The sequence below is a fragment of the Neodiprion fabricii genome, chromosome 4, assembly GCF_021155785.1.
Source record: "Neodiprion fabricii isolate iyNeoFabr1 chromosome 4, iyNeoFabr1.1, whole genome shotgun sequence".
In the NCBI taxonomy this organism is placed as follows: domain Eukaryota; kingdom Metazoa; phylum Arthropoda; class Insecta; order Hymenoptera; family Diprionidae; genus Neodiprion; species Neodiprion fabricii.
Window position 1 is genome coordinate 38,554,721 of NC_060242.1, and position 14,346 is coordinate 38,569,066.

The 14,346-nt window shown below is 34.6% G+C and overlaps 1 protein-coding gene across 4 annotated transcripts; it reads right to left on the reverse strand.

The window, feature by feature from the left end:
* Positions 1-944: 944 nt before the first annotated feature.
* LOC124179530 (constitutive coactivator of PPAR-gamma-like protein 1 homolog) lies at positions 945-13,925 on the reverse strand. Of its 4 annotated transcripts, none has more exons than XM_046564027.1 (17): positions 13,813-13,925; positions 12,052-12,489; positions 11,767-11,939; positions 11,564-11,677; positions 11,082-11,228; positions 10,529-10,895; positions 10,150-10,404; positions 9,638-10,018; positions 9,393-9,428; positions 8,838-8,976; positions 8,278-8,403; positions 7,706-7,823; positions 7,276-7,576; positions 6,916-7,166; positions 5,478-5,606; positions 5,287-5,390; positions 945-5,091 (listed from the first exon to the last, which is right to left on the reverse strand). In XM_046564027.1, the coding sequence occupies exons 2-17, from the start codon at positions 12,260-12,262 to the stop codon at positions 4,950-4,952; spliced, it is 2,994 nt and encodes a 997-aa protein (XP_046419983.1). In that variant the 5' UTR covers positions 12,263-12,489; positions 13,813-13,925; the 3' UTR covers positions 945-4,949. The 4 variants fall into 4 exon arrangements, with proteins under 4 accessions (XP_046419983.1, XP_046419982.1, XP_046419985.1 ...); XM_046564026.1 differs by having other exon boundaries at positions 6,916-7,178; XM_046564029.1 differs by lacking the exon at positions 9,393-9,428.
* Positions 13,926-14,346: the final 421 nt, after the last annotated feature.

Consider the following 14,346-nt stretch of genomic DNA (forward strand, 5'->3'; position numbering starts at 1 on the left):
AGGACCTAAAGGTTGGCTCCAGAGAGCTCACAAATAAAATAGAACCAATCAAACATCCATTTATGTAGCCCACTGACATAAAAGTCAAACCGGTTCACAGGTAAGTGTAAAATGTGCCAGATTTACTAAAAAGTTTTATTACTTGTAAACAGTTTCAATGATTAATTAACTCAGAAGCGAAATTCTGCTTTTACTCAGTTCATTTTTTCAATTTTTTCAAATTTTCGTTTCTTGGATGTCTTGAGTTCAATTTATACTTCATTTGTTAGCTCTTTAGTCGACCACATTGGCGTGTTATAACTCATTGATATTAACTTATGCAATCAACGATAATACTTTAGCGCATGGAATGCTTTTTGTGAAATGAAACGTTTTTTTCATATGCATTTATTTAAACATTTATGAATCATTTGGAAACATTGAATATTACTCGTAATATCAGCAAAGAAATAAATTTCAATAAACATGTATATTTAACTCTAGAGCTCTGCCCATGCGCTACATAATATTACGTAAATTTTTAATTCAACTTTTTTTTCCAGAGAAAAACTAAACAGAGGAATAAACATATAAGTTGTTAGCAAACATACAAAATATATCGTGTATGTAGGTGCTTTTTTTTTTTTTTTTTTTATTTTAAATTCATTTATTACTTTTTTCTTCACCTTTAGCTATGAGAATTGATAGCAGAATATACGTTATGTAATATTTTATTTAAGAATACATAAATACGGGGGCCCACGTATGGTTTTAGCTATATCGATAGATAAAAATTGAATTTTTTTTTTGTTTTTTTTTCTTAGTGTTTTTTCTTCTTTTTTACTTTTATTATTTATTGAGCTGCTAATATACTTTAATCTATTTGATATTACATATACAAGCAAAAATACATTATAAAAGAAACTTATAATTTATAAACAAGAGCGGCGTTACTCATATCTCTGTTAAAAACCACATACCACATTATTGATAATATTTAGAGTCGCACCTTCATTACTCAATTCATAGATAATGCAACAAAAGAATACGTAATGAAAAAATTCAATATTGTAATGCACATCCTTTTGTGAGTACCTAAGATATGTGCAGAAATGAAAAATATTTCAATTAAGATTTTTTTCTGCTGAATAAATAAGCATTTAAAATATATAAAGGTATATCTAATAAATGAAAGTTTTTAGGGATAATTTTTTTTTTACTTTTATACTTTGAATTTTCCTCACTGTATCTAGGAAAATAAGCGGCAAGAGCCATAAATGAAAATGAAATAATAAAATTTTCTTTGAAACAAAGAATAATAAATTGATTAATTTTACTGCAGATAAATTAATTGGTCAGTACAACCTTTGCAATGTTATAAGTTGTAAAATTGCTGTGCTCAAAGTAATATGGAAAATTGCTGCTAAGAATCCCCAACTGATTATTTTTTTGCGTATAATCGAAAAAAAAAAATAAATAAATAAATAAATGAACCCGCTGAAGGCGATTCTTTACTCACTTATATTCTTTTCAATGAACGTGCTTTACAACAAATAGAAATGTTTAATATCGCACATATTACAATAAGATGCGAAATTTTTTAATACGCAACACAGAAGCTAACTTATGAATATAACAGAGGTATTGTTCACAGTATAATGTCAAGTCATAAACAATTTTTGTGGGCCCCTATTCTACACTTCCAACGAAAATCAGTTACAGGTCGCTACGAGAGGACCTGTCTTGCATAGACCATATTAGTTTATTTTCATGTTCAAGCTGTCTTGTTCTCACATTTCTGTTCTATGTTATATATATTAAGTTAAGTTTGATTTTTCACATTGTCTTTGTATGAATTGTGTATTATTATGCGATGCTGTAAATACTAAAATCAGTGCAGCAGCAACTGATTATTTTTCATGTAATTCATTTCAACGATATATCATATAATATATTTAATATTATTATCAAGAGGTTGACTTCTCGAAAAGAGAATTAATCATTTAGCTTTACAAAAGCGTAAAGTGGCATTTAATCTCGAATTCCATGATTTATATTCAATGTTATATGTCAGGGCGTGGTCCATTTGAAATCACAAACATTTCGTTTACTTTACAGATCAAAGACTGAGAACGAATGTAGCGTTTGCAATACAATTATCAGGTATTACTTATATGTTCAGTAAATAATGTGTATATGCTAACTTTTCGTTTCAGACTTGAAAGTTCACAGTGCTCTGTATTGTCGGCATAGATTTCATTTATTAATTCATCGTATTTATATCTTTTGTTTTAGTGACATTTTTTTGTATGTAGCAGCCTCTTTGAAGGTAACCCATTTAAAATATTGAATTAACGTTCATCAACACTGCCTTCGTGTTCTCATAGCTGACGTTAGGTTGAAATTTCTTTCCTTTTCTGTACTTATTCATACTTTATTTTAGTTTCATTATGTCTTGAACAACACCAACAATATTGAAGAATATGAAACACACGAAAACGTGGAATTCAATATCAATGAGATGCGAATGATTTAATTATTTGAATTTTTTGAATCAGTGGCAGCTATTTTCGCGACACTAGTGAAAAGTGGATTTTTTCAGGAACAGAAAATAATGTTCAAAATCTGTTCAACGAGCTACTTAAAACTTGATCAATCCGGCAATTTCTTGCCCAAAATGTATTTAACATACTGAATATGATTTGGAGTAATCATATTATTCAACCTCGATATGATCGTAAATTTTAACTCATTATTTCCCTTACGTGTCACAAGATTTTTTTTCTCATTGTCTTAATGCCTTTTTATGCAATAACAAATCTATAAAAATATAGCCTTTCCATCTGATCACGTCTCGTTATATTATCTCAGTAAATGGATTTTGTTAAATGCAGCAAATACCATTTTCATAAGGTATTCACTCATACGTTCCCCCTTAATTGTTCGTATTTGTCAGTTACTCAATTTAATCGTGTTTCACCGTTCTGGTGCCCCCCCCTCCCCCCCCCCCCACAAAATTTACTACATTACATGATTGTTGTAATTAGTAAAAACGAACAATAACAATAAGAAAAAGTAGAACAAAAAAAAAACAAAAGGGTTTTCTAATCAACAAATTGGTTGTGATCTTCTGTAGAAAGTCTCATTGACTATACTACACATAAATAGAATATTTTTTTCAACACAATCATTTAGCAGCCTCGGTGCATTAATGGCACACTTGGGCGTTGCTTATTATATACATCTTCATTCATACTATCACTGTAATCACTGTATCTTACATCTAACCAACATTTATTTACAATTCACGTTGTCAAATCTGTAACACAACATTATGATCGTATTAGACATAGGCGCATGCGTACCGAATTGATTCTTCAGGGATCCTGAATAATATTCTCATAGCCGTCGTCATTGAAAACTAGCATATAACATTACTTTCAACTATCTCTCATCAATTATATACCAGTTAATTAATTCAGAGTTACTCACTTCATAGAGGATACATCATGCGATCTAATATTGTGTGGCATAATTTCACAACTATACATGTCTACTTGATAAGCTACACGTTGAAAAAAGAACGAAAAAAAGGTTGTCATACCATGTCAGCTGGGCGTAATAACATCACTCCAGCAGATTTAATTTTCAGACATTTCTCAAACAATTTCAAAGCTGTCTTATATTAAACTCTCAATCAAACCAAAACAGCCCCATCCATAAAGTCTCAAGTACAACAGCTAATAAATATATTTCTTCCTGTGTGCGCGCGCGCGCGTGTGTGTGTGTGTGTGTGTGTGTGTGTGTGTGAATCTGTAATATTATATCCGCGCCTTTTATGTACACCCCCCCCCCCTGCCCTCGCCGGCCGACCCCTCGTCACAAACTCAATAATTAATATATAAACGATATACTTAGTAATTTTCATTCTCTCCAAATATTCAAGCACGCTGCCAAGCTTTCTCTATGCTCATACCTTAGGTATAATTTACATCGTTATGGGAATCCTAAACCTAAATTATGTATAAATATATATTTTACTTATATGAAAAGCATCAGTCTCCATACGCTAAGGGTTGTCCTGGACCTCGATTCCCTGCAGCCTAAGAAATTCATTCTGACTTCTAAGAATGAGCCAATACTTTACCTCTCCATCCTCACCAGGGAAATGAGTGCCAAGACGTTCCGAAGCGAGCATTTCATATAATACCGGAAAATATATATTTTCTTTGTAAAAAAAATAATCATGCTTCTTAACAACTAAATACATAGTATAGCAGTTTGACGACTCTTCTTCTTAGATACACATTAGCGCAATTGTACACTAATCAGTCAAGTTTTTTTTTTTATTATTATTTGTTTTATCCATTATCCGTAGTATCAATGCAAGCGGTAGAGCCTGTCAGCACAACCACCACATTTCTTCTATCGTGTAGAGTGTGGTGAATTTGGCAGTGAGGACATCGTATAGTATTAGTCAAAAATTGGTTAATTTTGCACCTTTTCAATTATTCTTTAGGCGCCATTCGGTGACTTTACCTATGTTATTTTATAGTTTGGCCCCACCAGAACTGTATATGCTTTGAGCAGCTACTTCATCAATAAAGTTTGCTATAAATATGGAACAAATTTTCCAGTATGAGTTGATATTTGAAGTAACTTAAAAACACTTTTCTGAGAAATTGTTATAGAGCGCCTACGGAAAAGATTGAAGTTGAAAGATACGACGAAATTTGTCAATTCAATTTCGTTAATAATAAAGTTGGTGTTTTATATTTAAAGTGAGTGATCCACAATGTATGATACAAATGTCAGTAATAAAATACGTGCCACTGATTTCATTGATAATTTAGCAAACGTAGCTGCTGTAGCTGCTCAACTGACATATAGCTAGATTGATTGGTTGCAGTCTTAAGTCATATCCGAGAGGTTCGTATTATTTGATACGGGGCATTGTTTTTCTGTATAATTTAATTTTCAACTGGAATCACTGTAACTAGCGGAGCATCACCCTGCCCTTTTTCAACAGGCTTACCATTTTCTGGCGCATCGTCAAACTGGCCAGGTACTGAAGTGGTTTCCTTTGTGCCATTCACAGGTAAAACTGAACCGCTGTAACAACAAATTTTTTATGTTTATACCTGAATATGAAATATATTGCACCTCTATAGCCAAAAATTGAAATCATAGAATACAACTTGTCTAATGGAATATTCAGTTTTACATTTAACACAAAGATTATAATGAAATGACAAATGATTTTTTTTTAAACAAAGAGTAAATGCGTAATTACAAAAAACCACTTACACGTATTCACCTGTCACGCCCTCAACGGTAATGCCACGACCTCTGCTATCTTTCTTTTCGTTTTCCTTATTCTTCCTGTTGTTATTTCTCTTTTTGTTTGTTGCCTAAAATTTTTTTCATGCTTAGTGTAGAAAATCACTCTTTTCAAATGTTACAAGAGTATTGAAATTAATTGCATAATAATATTTCACCTTCATTTGGGTTTTTTTTCCACGACCACCAATTTGGTTTCTGTTATTTCCGCGAGTAGGAAAAGTTGGTCGACCCATTGGGTTAAATCCACGAGGAAGACCATACTTCAGACCACCGATAGATGTTACCTATAACAATTAAATCGATGTTTTCAACAATTCCTGAACTTTTTACAACAGTTTTTTATTCTAACTGACAAGAAGGGTAGGATTAATATTAATATTATATAACAATAACAATAGAATGAATGAGTGAAAATTGCTTTATTCGATCAATTGAACGCATCTTATCCATTTTTGATTTTATAATGATGTTCTATGCAAACAATTTTGAATGTTCGCCAAATCGAATTCTAGCCAAAAGTTCAATAAGAATGCAGAAAAATCCCAGTCCGTTTATCACAAGCTATATTCCAGGTACATCGCATTCGCTGTGCTCAAACTTAATATTGGTATGGTATGAGTTGGCTTTTTTATATTCTTGAGTAAAAATTGACAATAAAGAGAAATAGCCTGATCTAAGCTTCAGAAATATATGTTCAAAAATCTGTAGCCTAGAGTCTTTCGAGTTTGAATGAAAAAAATAAATAAAAATGTAAATAAGAAACACAAGTTCAAGTCTTCAACAAAATTGAAGTCTCTTTATTTTCACGAATATAATAAAAGCGGGTTATAAAAACATGTAAGTACGTTAGAAAATTATAAAAATTACATAACAAGACGAGGAACTTTTTTTTATCAATGAATAAACGTAGACATATAAAAATTACTAGAAACGAATGACAATAAAAGAAAACATCAATTTCAATACAATTTCTTACCAAATGATTTTCTTGCATTACTATACCAAAGGATTCGGAATTGTTAATGGCCAGGGTAAGTTTAGTAGTTGTTAGTTTAGTTTTGCGGGAATAGCAATAATTGATAGTACAGTGGAAATAGATTTTAATTTACATTTCATGCAGAATAAAAAAATGCAACCATTCCGTGCAAGAAAAAATGAGTTGAGGGTACGGAATCCTCAAGAATTCACACCACCAAAACAAGCACTCTCCTTATAAATTTTGAAAAAATAAACGATCGCAATGTTAACATTATAATGAAATATTTGAATTATTCGAATAAATTTAATTCAGATCGAAATCAAAGTATTAAAAGTTAATAAAAAAAGAGGCAGTGGTCATTTGTTAAATATGTCCGTCATTATTATAAAAATATGAAACTTCTTAGCACCTGACACTTAAAAATTACAAGAAATAATTTGGCTGTGATATTTGTTTTTGTTTTGGCACAACGACTGTTAATGAATATTCTATCGAATATTTTCAACATCTTTTTCAACACCAGTCATCGAGCTTGGCTCCTGAGAATCTTGTCCCATATAGACACATCGGTAGCGGACCATAGTGAGACTGCGATTGCACATGCGATATCCTACCTGAGGTGGAAGTCGGCCACGAGTATGACCTTGGATGGGCTGTGGCAGACGGCCTGGTGGCATGGAGCCATAATTAGGGCCCCATTGCCCTACAACTACGCCTGCTACTTCCAATTGACCTCCTCTAGATGGTACTGGACGTCGCATCAGTCCACGCTGTGCAATGTTCCCAGTTCCACGACCACGGACCAGACCTTCGCTGATGGTGCATCCAGCAGGCAGGATATTTTGTGGGACTGACACCCGAATGCCTGGAAAAACATCTAATTTACGACGTAGTTTGATTGGATGCGTAAAAGAACGATTGTCCGGCAAATTACAAGTCAGAATTACTTCTTTAGAGGATTATTTCGAACTTACCGGGGGTAACTGGTAGTGGGGGGCGAGCAAAGACAACGTTGATTCCCTCCAAGACAGCTTTTCGCATTCTCTCAACTTTCACAACTCTTGCAATGTCCCCGCCACATAGCTCCAAAAGGTTTTTGGCAATTGTAGCACGTGCGAGGGTGTGGTGAAACAATTTACCATCAAAGAAGAGCCAAGGGCAACACATCAGCCAGGGGATTGGAGCCCCGCAGGCATCATTTGCTAGTAATGCAGTTTCTACACCAGCCATGAACAGAGTCGCTAGTTGAACTCCACGAGATGTGACCAGAGGTAGCTTTAAAAAATTTTAATTATATTTTGAACCATTTGTAAACCTGTTAAGTTTTTCTTCGATTGTTGAAATCAGTTTGTTCAAAATATTCACAAGTCGTTTGACTTAAATATTAAATTAAATTATGTTTACCTGTAAATCTTGGAGGTACTGAGCATTCATAAGTTCCGGGGAGAAAGCTTGTGCGATGAATGCATCAAGTTCTTGACGTCGCAGTATTTTGACCTTGTCGTTGAAACACATTACGTACCTAAGATTTAAACAGCCAAATTGAAAGACACCTGCTATTGCAGATTTGAAAATAGAGATAAGTAAATACTATTTTCATGAACATAACTAGACAAGTTTGTTTCAAATATCATTCAGAAACAGTTGACAAGGAATTCAACTACTCCTACACCCATATTTGAAAATACTTGATATTTTAACGCTGTTTATTCACTCAAAAATTAAGTTTTTCATTTCCTCTACTTCCTCTAATGACTATGGTAAGTTAATATTCACACCATAGCTATGCTAAGGAAGCTCGACATGGCAGGTCTGGTAATGGTTGAACCATTTTAAAAGGTGGGAGAATGAAGTCATGTCATTAGAATGAATTTTCACACGTTAAAAGACGTGAACATTGGTCGAAACAAGAATCTTCTTTTGTTTTGAGTCACAGTGAAAAAATTTCAATAACTTATAATTTAATTTATATTTACCTCAAAACACAAGCCATGACCAACAAATGTTGAGGAACGTAAGAAGGATTCAACATGAGAGGTGTGTCTGATTTCAGGCAAGTTAAGAATCCTCGAAGTCTCCGGCGTTTGTCGTCGATCCCTGTACTGAAAAAAGTTAACCGATAATTATGAGTTGCAATCCTTTGCAAGAGACTAAATTTATTTTGTTCATGACAAGCTAGACATATTTCGTCCACTTCATTTCTTCTAATGAAATTCGCATCTTTAGCGTATCCAAGCAAGGCAATCAGTAATTTAAAATATAAGCTAAACGAAACATGGCTATGAATTGCTATACTTTGAAATTGATTCTGTTCGCCCCAAATTACAACATCAACACAAACATCAGTGGACATACCTATGATGCCCATGGGAGCTGCAACGAACGAGTATGTTGGATGGATAAAGAAGCTAAACAATAATTCTGTACTTCATGAGGCCCTGACAATTTTGAAAGTCATGTTTTTTTGTTTTTCATGTTCAGCTATGCCAATCACTATAACAGAAAATGAGGCTACGTATCAAATATCCATACTCACCCAAACCATAAACGCTGTATTGTAGGAACACCCCATCCAATTTGCTCAGCTTTTACCAATTCGGGTGTCTGGTAGCAGTTCGTTTTTGACCACACCCATTCTTTGATCACGACGTCAGGTACGTCCACTTTTTCGTTATCTGTCACGATAGTTGAGAATAAAAATTGGTAGCTGTACTGTCGGAAAACTTTTTAGATAAAGAATGATTTCATGATTTTGATTTTGGAAAGTAATACCGAAATGGGTACGTTGGGAAAATTTTACACAACTATCGATCATGACTACCAGGAAGTTGCAATATCAGAAAAACTAGGACTAAATCTGCATCCACCGAAACATAGGAACCGTGTTGAAAAGTAGTTTATTTATACATGCTTGTTACCATAAGCTTATTCCACGAATTGGATATATCGTTGGGTGATGGTAATTTGGAAAGGTAAATGAATGCTAAATGCTGAAGTTGATAGTCTAATGACACATCGCTTGTCCAAACCTAATAAAACTCAATAATAAATAATCTAATTGCCATGCGGTAGAGGAATAAATGGTGATTACTTTTCTTGTCTGGTCTTCTATTCTTTCCTGCGGCATCTAATCAAAATTTTTATGGATATAATGAATATCGTGAATGTGACATAAATCTTCCTGTAAGAAGTTACTGAAAGTATGCTACAACTCGTTAGATTTTACACGTCACTTTTTTCAGTGACGAGGTACTGTTAGCAATTACTAGCCCTACAAATGTTCCTCAAGTTCAGATTGTTATCATAGATTAAATTTTTTGGCGGAAATTGACTTACCGCCTTTCTCCTTGTTCTTTGTGGCGAGGTATATGCGGTGGTGCACATTGAACAAAATGGCGTAAACCATTTGCCTCACAGGTCTGTAGATCAAGTGGATGGATGGGAATTCCTTGTGACTTTCATCCTCTAACAGAACTGGCAATTTTAGTTCTCCGGCGATCAAAATTTGGTATATATGCGGAGACATCAGTCCTTTCTGATGTCGTTCTGAAGCTGTACGCATAACTTCCGGAACAGTGCTGGGAATGCTTGTTGTTGATTCAGATTGTTTAGTGGAATCTATCGTAATATGCGATGGAGATGTAGCTGTTGAACTACTACTCGAGCTCGAAGAACTGATCAGTAGATTATGAGTACCATTTATGGCATGGCCGTTATCTGTCAAAAAGGAAAAATGTAGTAATCAAATTAGATCAGAACGCGTAATGAAATATTTTCTATTTATCAACTCTAGGATGTTTGGCGTCTAATTGAAAATTTAATTCACATAACTGCTAGTTTAGACTTACTCTGTTCTTCATCGGTTCGGTTATTATCAGCATCTCCATGTCCCTGAATTCCTGGTGGTTCAATTACGATTTGCGGAGCAGCTTGGGCATTCGCTGTTGCTTGTTTGTACGCTTGCAAGCTGTCACGTTCACTCTCTAAAGTCTCTGAGGCGAAACGTGATGTTTCTAAATTAGCATCGTCTTCAGAGGTTGTTGATGGAACCTCTGCTATATTTTTCTGAACTGGTATATTTTGCTTAGATTCGGATTTGCGAGCTGTACAGAATATTAAAAATGTAGGAACTGCATTGTTTTGGTAATGAGATAAGTGAATGAAACATGTCATAATATGCCGGAAACTTCTGGCAACATTTTGTTACAGAAAATCTTCGTCAATTACCTTTAGCTGGTTTCACTGGCTTATAATGTAAAAATCCTTCTTTGGTTCCGTTAATGTAGTACTGTACAGACTGTCTGAGTTTAACACATCTTGGGTCAGATAGAGAGCCGAAAACATTTTGTGCTACAACATCCAATTCAACAGAATGCAAATCTTTTACAAAATTAGCCACTGTTCTGACTAGTTGTTCAGCTGTTACTTTATTTGGGTTAGTGTTCAAGTTTAGTTTTTTGTAAAAGTCTGCTAAATCTTGTTCCGTAAGTAAATAATTGCCGAGCAATGCAGTCAAGATGCAAAGTCTCTCTGATGGCAGATTGAGCGACTTTGTGAATTCAGAGATGATGTATTCTTTTGTTTCCAAGGAACCCTATAATGACAAAAACAACCTTCGTAGTACATGTGAGGTATAATAATTCGATATAAAATCTGCAGTTTGCTTTAAAAATCAACCAGCAGCTACCAATAGTTATTTGCGATCAAAAATAGCAACCAATTCTATAAAAATCATTCTTAAATTATGAACACCGAATTAGTTAAAATGAGTATTGAATACCTTGTAGGTTAATTTCAATTGTTCCGACGAAAAATACCTCGGTGGATCAAATGCGGCATATTCGGCATCATCGGCTATCAATCCGTTGAAATAATTTTCACGGCAATAGGCGATAACTTCTTGGTGATGATCATCCATGCTGCACAACTGTTCAGTTAAGAGAAAAAAGAAATGGATTCCCTCAATTAGACGACAGTTATCAATAAGCGTCCTCTGTTAGAAATACTAATCATATCAACCCTTGCAATACAATTTACAAAAATTTTTTACAACTTCTCGCATCAGCTGTCCTCCGGTCGTTCAGACGTCTTTAAAAACGTCGTGATAAGAAAAGATATCCTGATATATATTTTGTGGGTTTAACACATCTTGGAATACTAAAAATAGCTCATGATTTGACGCTTTTCGACCAAACTTATCATTTTCTGTATTTGAAAAGTGAGTTATATTTTCCACAAGATGTATTAAAAATAAGCTCTTACCACTGCAACATTCAAGTGCCGGAGTGCCATGCGAAGGCTGGTCCGTAGACAGACTGGTGGTGTCCACCAAATTTTTGGAGGAGGCGTTCCTTTGGTCGTGATGTGTTTCAAAACCTATAACAGAGATTGAATTTACATCCAATTTATATGCATGTATGTTAATGTGATTCTATTTCATAAAATAAGTTGGGTAAGACACTTACATTGTTAACTTTTATTCGAACTTTCAATTGCTGCTGAATCCAATCAAGGCGTCGAGGAGACTCCAAGGATCCATTGAAAAACACAGCCAACTCTACTCCAGACATTTCTGTAGCTTGTGTCAACACTGCTAGGAATTGTACCATCCGGTTCCATTGACCACCGCAAGCCCAGTCTAAAATGTGAGTGCAGAAGTCACTTTACTTTACCGACTGACGACTTTCAAATTTTTTTTTTTTTAAGAATTCGTTCCAGTTCAATCAAATGAGTTTGGGGAATGATTTTACCTGAGAAATAGCCGCCGTACAATCTGTCCAGACAACATTCTCCATCAAGAACTAATCTGAGTTTGGACGATGGTGACTGTTGTTGTCCCTTTCCAGAACGATTGCGTTGTCTCTGAGCGACATTACGAGCGATTCTCAGTAAGTCTACAGGTACCGAGCCACCTTGAATGGCATTGCTGTCCAAAAATGCTTGTAAATCTTGTATACCCATTGCAACAGGTTTATATTCCTCTTTACAAAGAGAGTATTTGTTTTTATTCAACTTTACTTTACACTGTTTAATGAAATGTTACTATTTTTTTTTATCTTGATATTTTATTTTTCAGAGCCAACAATTCATTTATTTCTTTTACTTTTCTCTAGATTATATATTATTAGATTTTCAATGTTTTCCTTTAATAGGTAGAAAAGTCCAACTCCAATTTCAACAGTCGAAAGCTGAAAAGAAAAAATCAAAATGTCACTTATATCTACTTCATTTTTAGATTTGTGAATGATATTTTAGTCAAAATTATGCTTTGAGAATATTTGTTTTACGCTCAAAGCTTTGATTATTCTTGCCGGCATATTAAATCTCATGCACTTTAGTATCAGGCAGCAGCTTGATCCTAAACATCTGAAGCTTCTACATAATCAAATCTCTCGTGTAACTTAATCAGATATCAACCGTCATTCAAAATGCTACAAACTATTAGCTATATTTCATTAACAGTAATATATCAGATAACGTTGCATCTCATTATTTAAAACTACAAGTACCTATTTTAGATCCAATTATTCGCTCAGTAACTTTACACCTGGCAAGTATGAGTTGACAATTGAATCGAAAATAGTTGTAAGAATTAAAAGTATCTCTAAATTATAATATTTCGTTGAAAGTGATCTAATTATTACATGGAAAAAAATGAGATCAGAACGGGAGTAAAATGAACATAATCATGCAATCAGGACAAGTTTAATTTTTACTTGTGATCAACGGCTAGCACAGAGGTTTAGAACAATTGGTGTGGTTTTATTCCACCCAGAAGAAAGCATAATAATAATAGTTGAGAGATAAATCTTCATCTAATAAATTTTAGTCACTTTGACTTCGGCCGAGTTTCATGAAAATCTAATACGCTGAAAAACGCGTAGGAACATCGAACATGAAATGGTTCGCATAAACTCCGATTGCTTTATTATTGTCAGTCTCTTGACGGCTCCTGGTAGAGCATGACGTGGTTTATTGCCGAAGTTCCGTGAAATAGAGGTTTTAATTTGATTACCCAATATAGGAGTGAATAAGCCAAGATCCGTCAAGCTTGTCGGCATATGAATCGGGACGTTCCGTTTAGAAGTATAAAATAATGCAAAAAAAGATGTGCATTACGTTCGGACATTTGCAGAACAGTCGAGAATAGTAAATTTTCCATTCTGCATTGTGTCCGAAGAAGCGTGACTAGAGACGCCATTTATTTTGTTTACGTGTACAGCAATGCTGTTTTCAACGACACAACGTATAACATGTCATGAATTATTTTATCGGTTAAAAGAGGCGAGCCGAGCTCGAAACAAGTCCCATTATTCGAAGTAGTATATCAACGTAAAAACGGTCAACATTAGCTAGGAATTTCCTCGCCGGCATGGCGAAAACGGCATTTTAGGTGGCAGAATCTCTCAAAGAACAAGCTCGTCTAGATCAGCATGTGGGCTGCTATTTGGTTTTCGTTTAGCTGAGCGACTTAGGGCCTCGATTATCGCAGTTATTTGTAACATACTCACGTTAAATTAGCGAAAATCATTGTGGCTCCAAAGAAACACAAAACACACGGACTTTGACTATGGTTGACGTCGGGTTCGAAAACGGAAATGTACTCGGGCACGCTCAGCCAACTTGTCCCGTTACACTTTGTTCTAGTGGAAAAGTTCGTCGCGATTCGTCCGATTTAACGGAAATTCAAAATGTCCGACGGATGCCTGAGACGCGTCTTGTTTTCAAACACGGCGTTGAATAACGAATTCTTTTATTCCTTACAACAATAATAACAAATCAATTGTTCATCACGCCTAGCAGCAGCTGCGTTTGTGTCTGTCTCGCATTCATGTTTTCATTTCAATCAGCTCTAATAACAATAACAATAATAATAAAATGAACATATGAATATGCCCGCAAATTTCAGCACGGATCGACGTTGAATCCTTGAGAAATATTAACACATCTCAAAAGCGTAATACATAATATTCCGGTTTATAAATTCAACACGGAATATTATAGTTTTATCGTGAACGAACAATGGCAGACGCGAATGCCTTGAT

Bases quoted from the DNA above. Each gene is read 5' to 3' on its own strand.
- LOC124179530 (XM_046564026.1), bottom strand. From the start codon at position 12,262: ATGGGTATACAAGATTTACAAGCATTTTTGGACAGCAATGCCATTCAA. The intron at 10,019-10,149 runs GTAAGTCTAAAC...CCTTTTTGACAG, and splicing joins CCGAACCGATGAAGAACAGA to ATAACGGCCATGCCATAAAT. The intron at 8,404-8,837 runs GTGAGTATGGAT...AACTTTTTTCAG, and splicing joins ATACAGCGTTTATGGTTTGG to TACAGGGATCGACGACAAAC.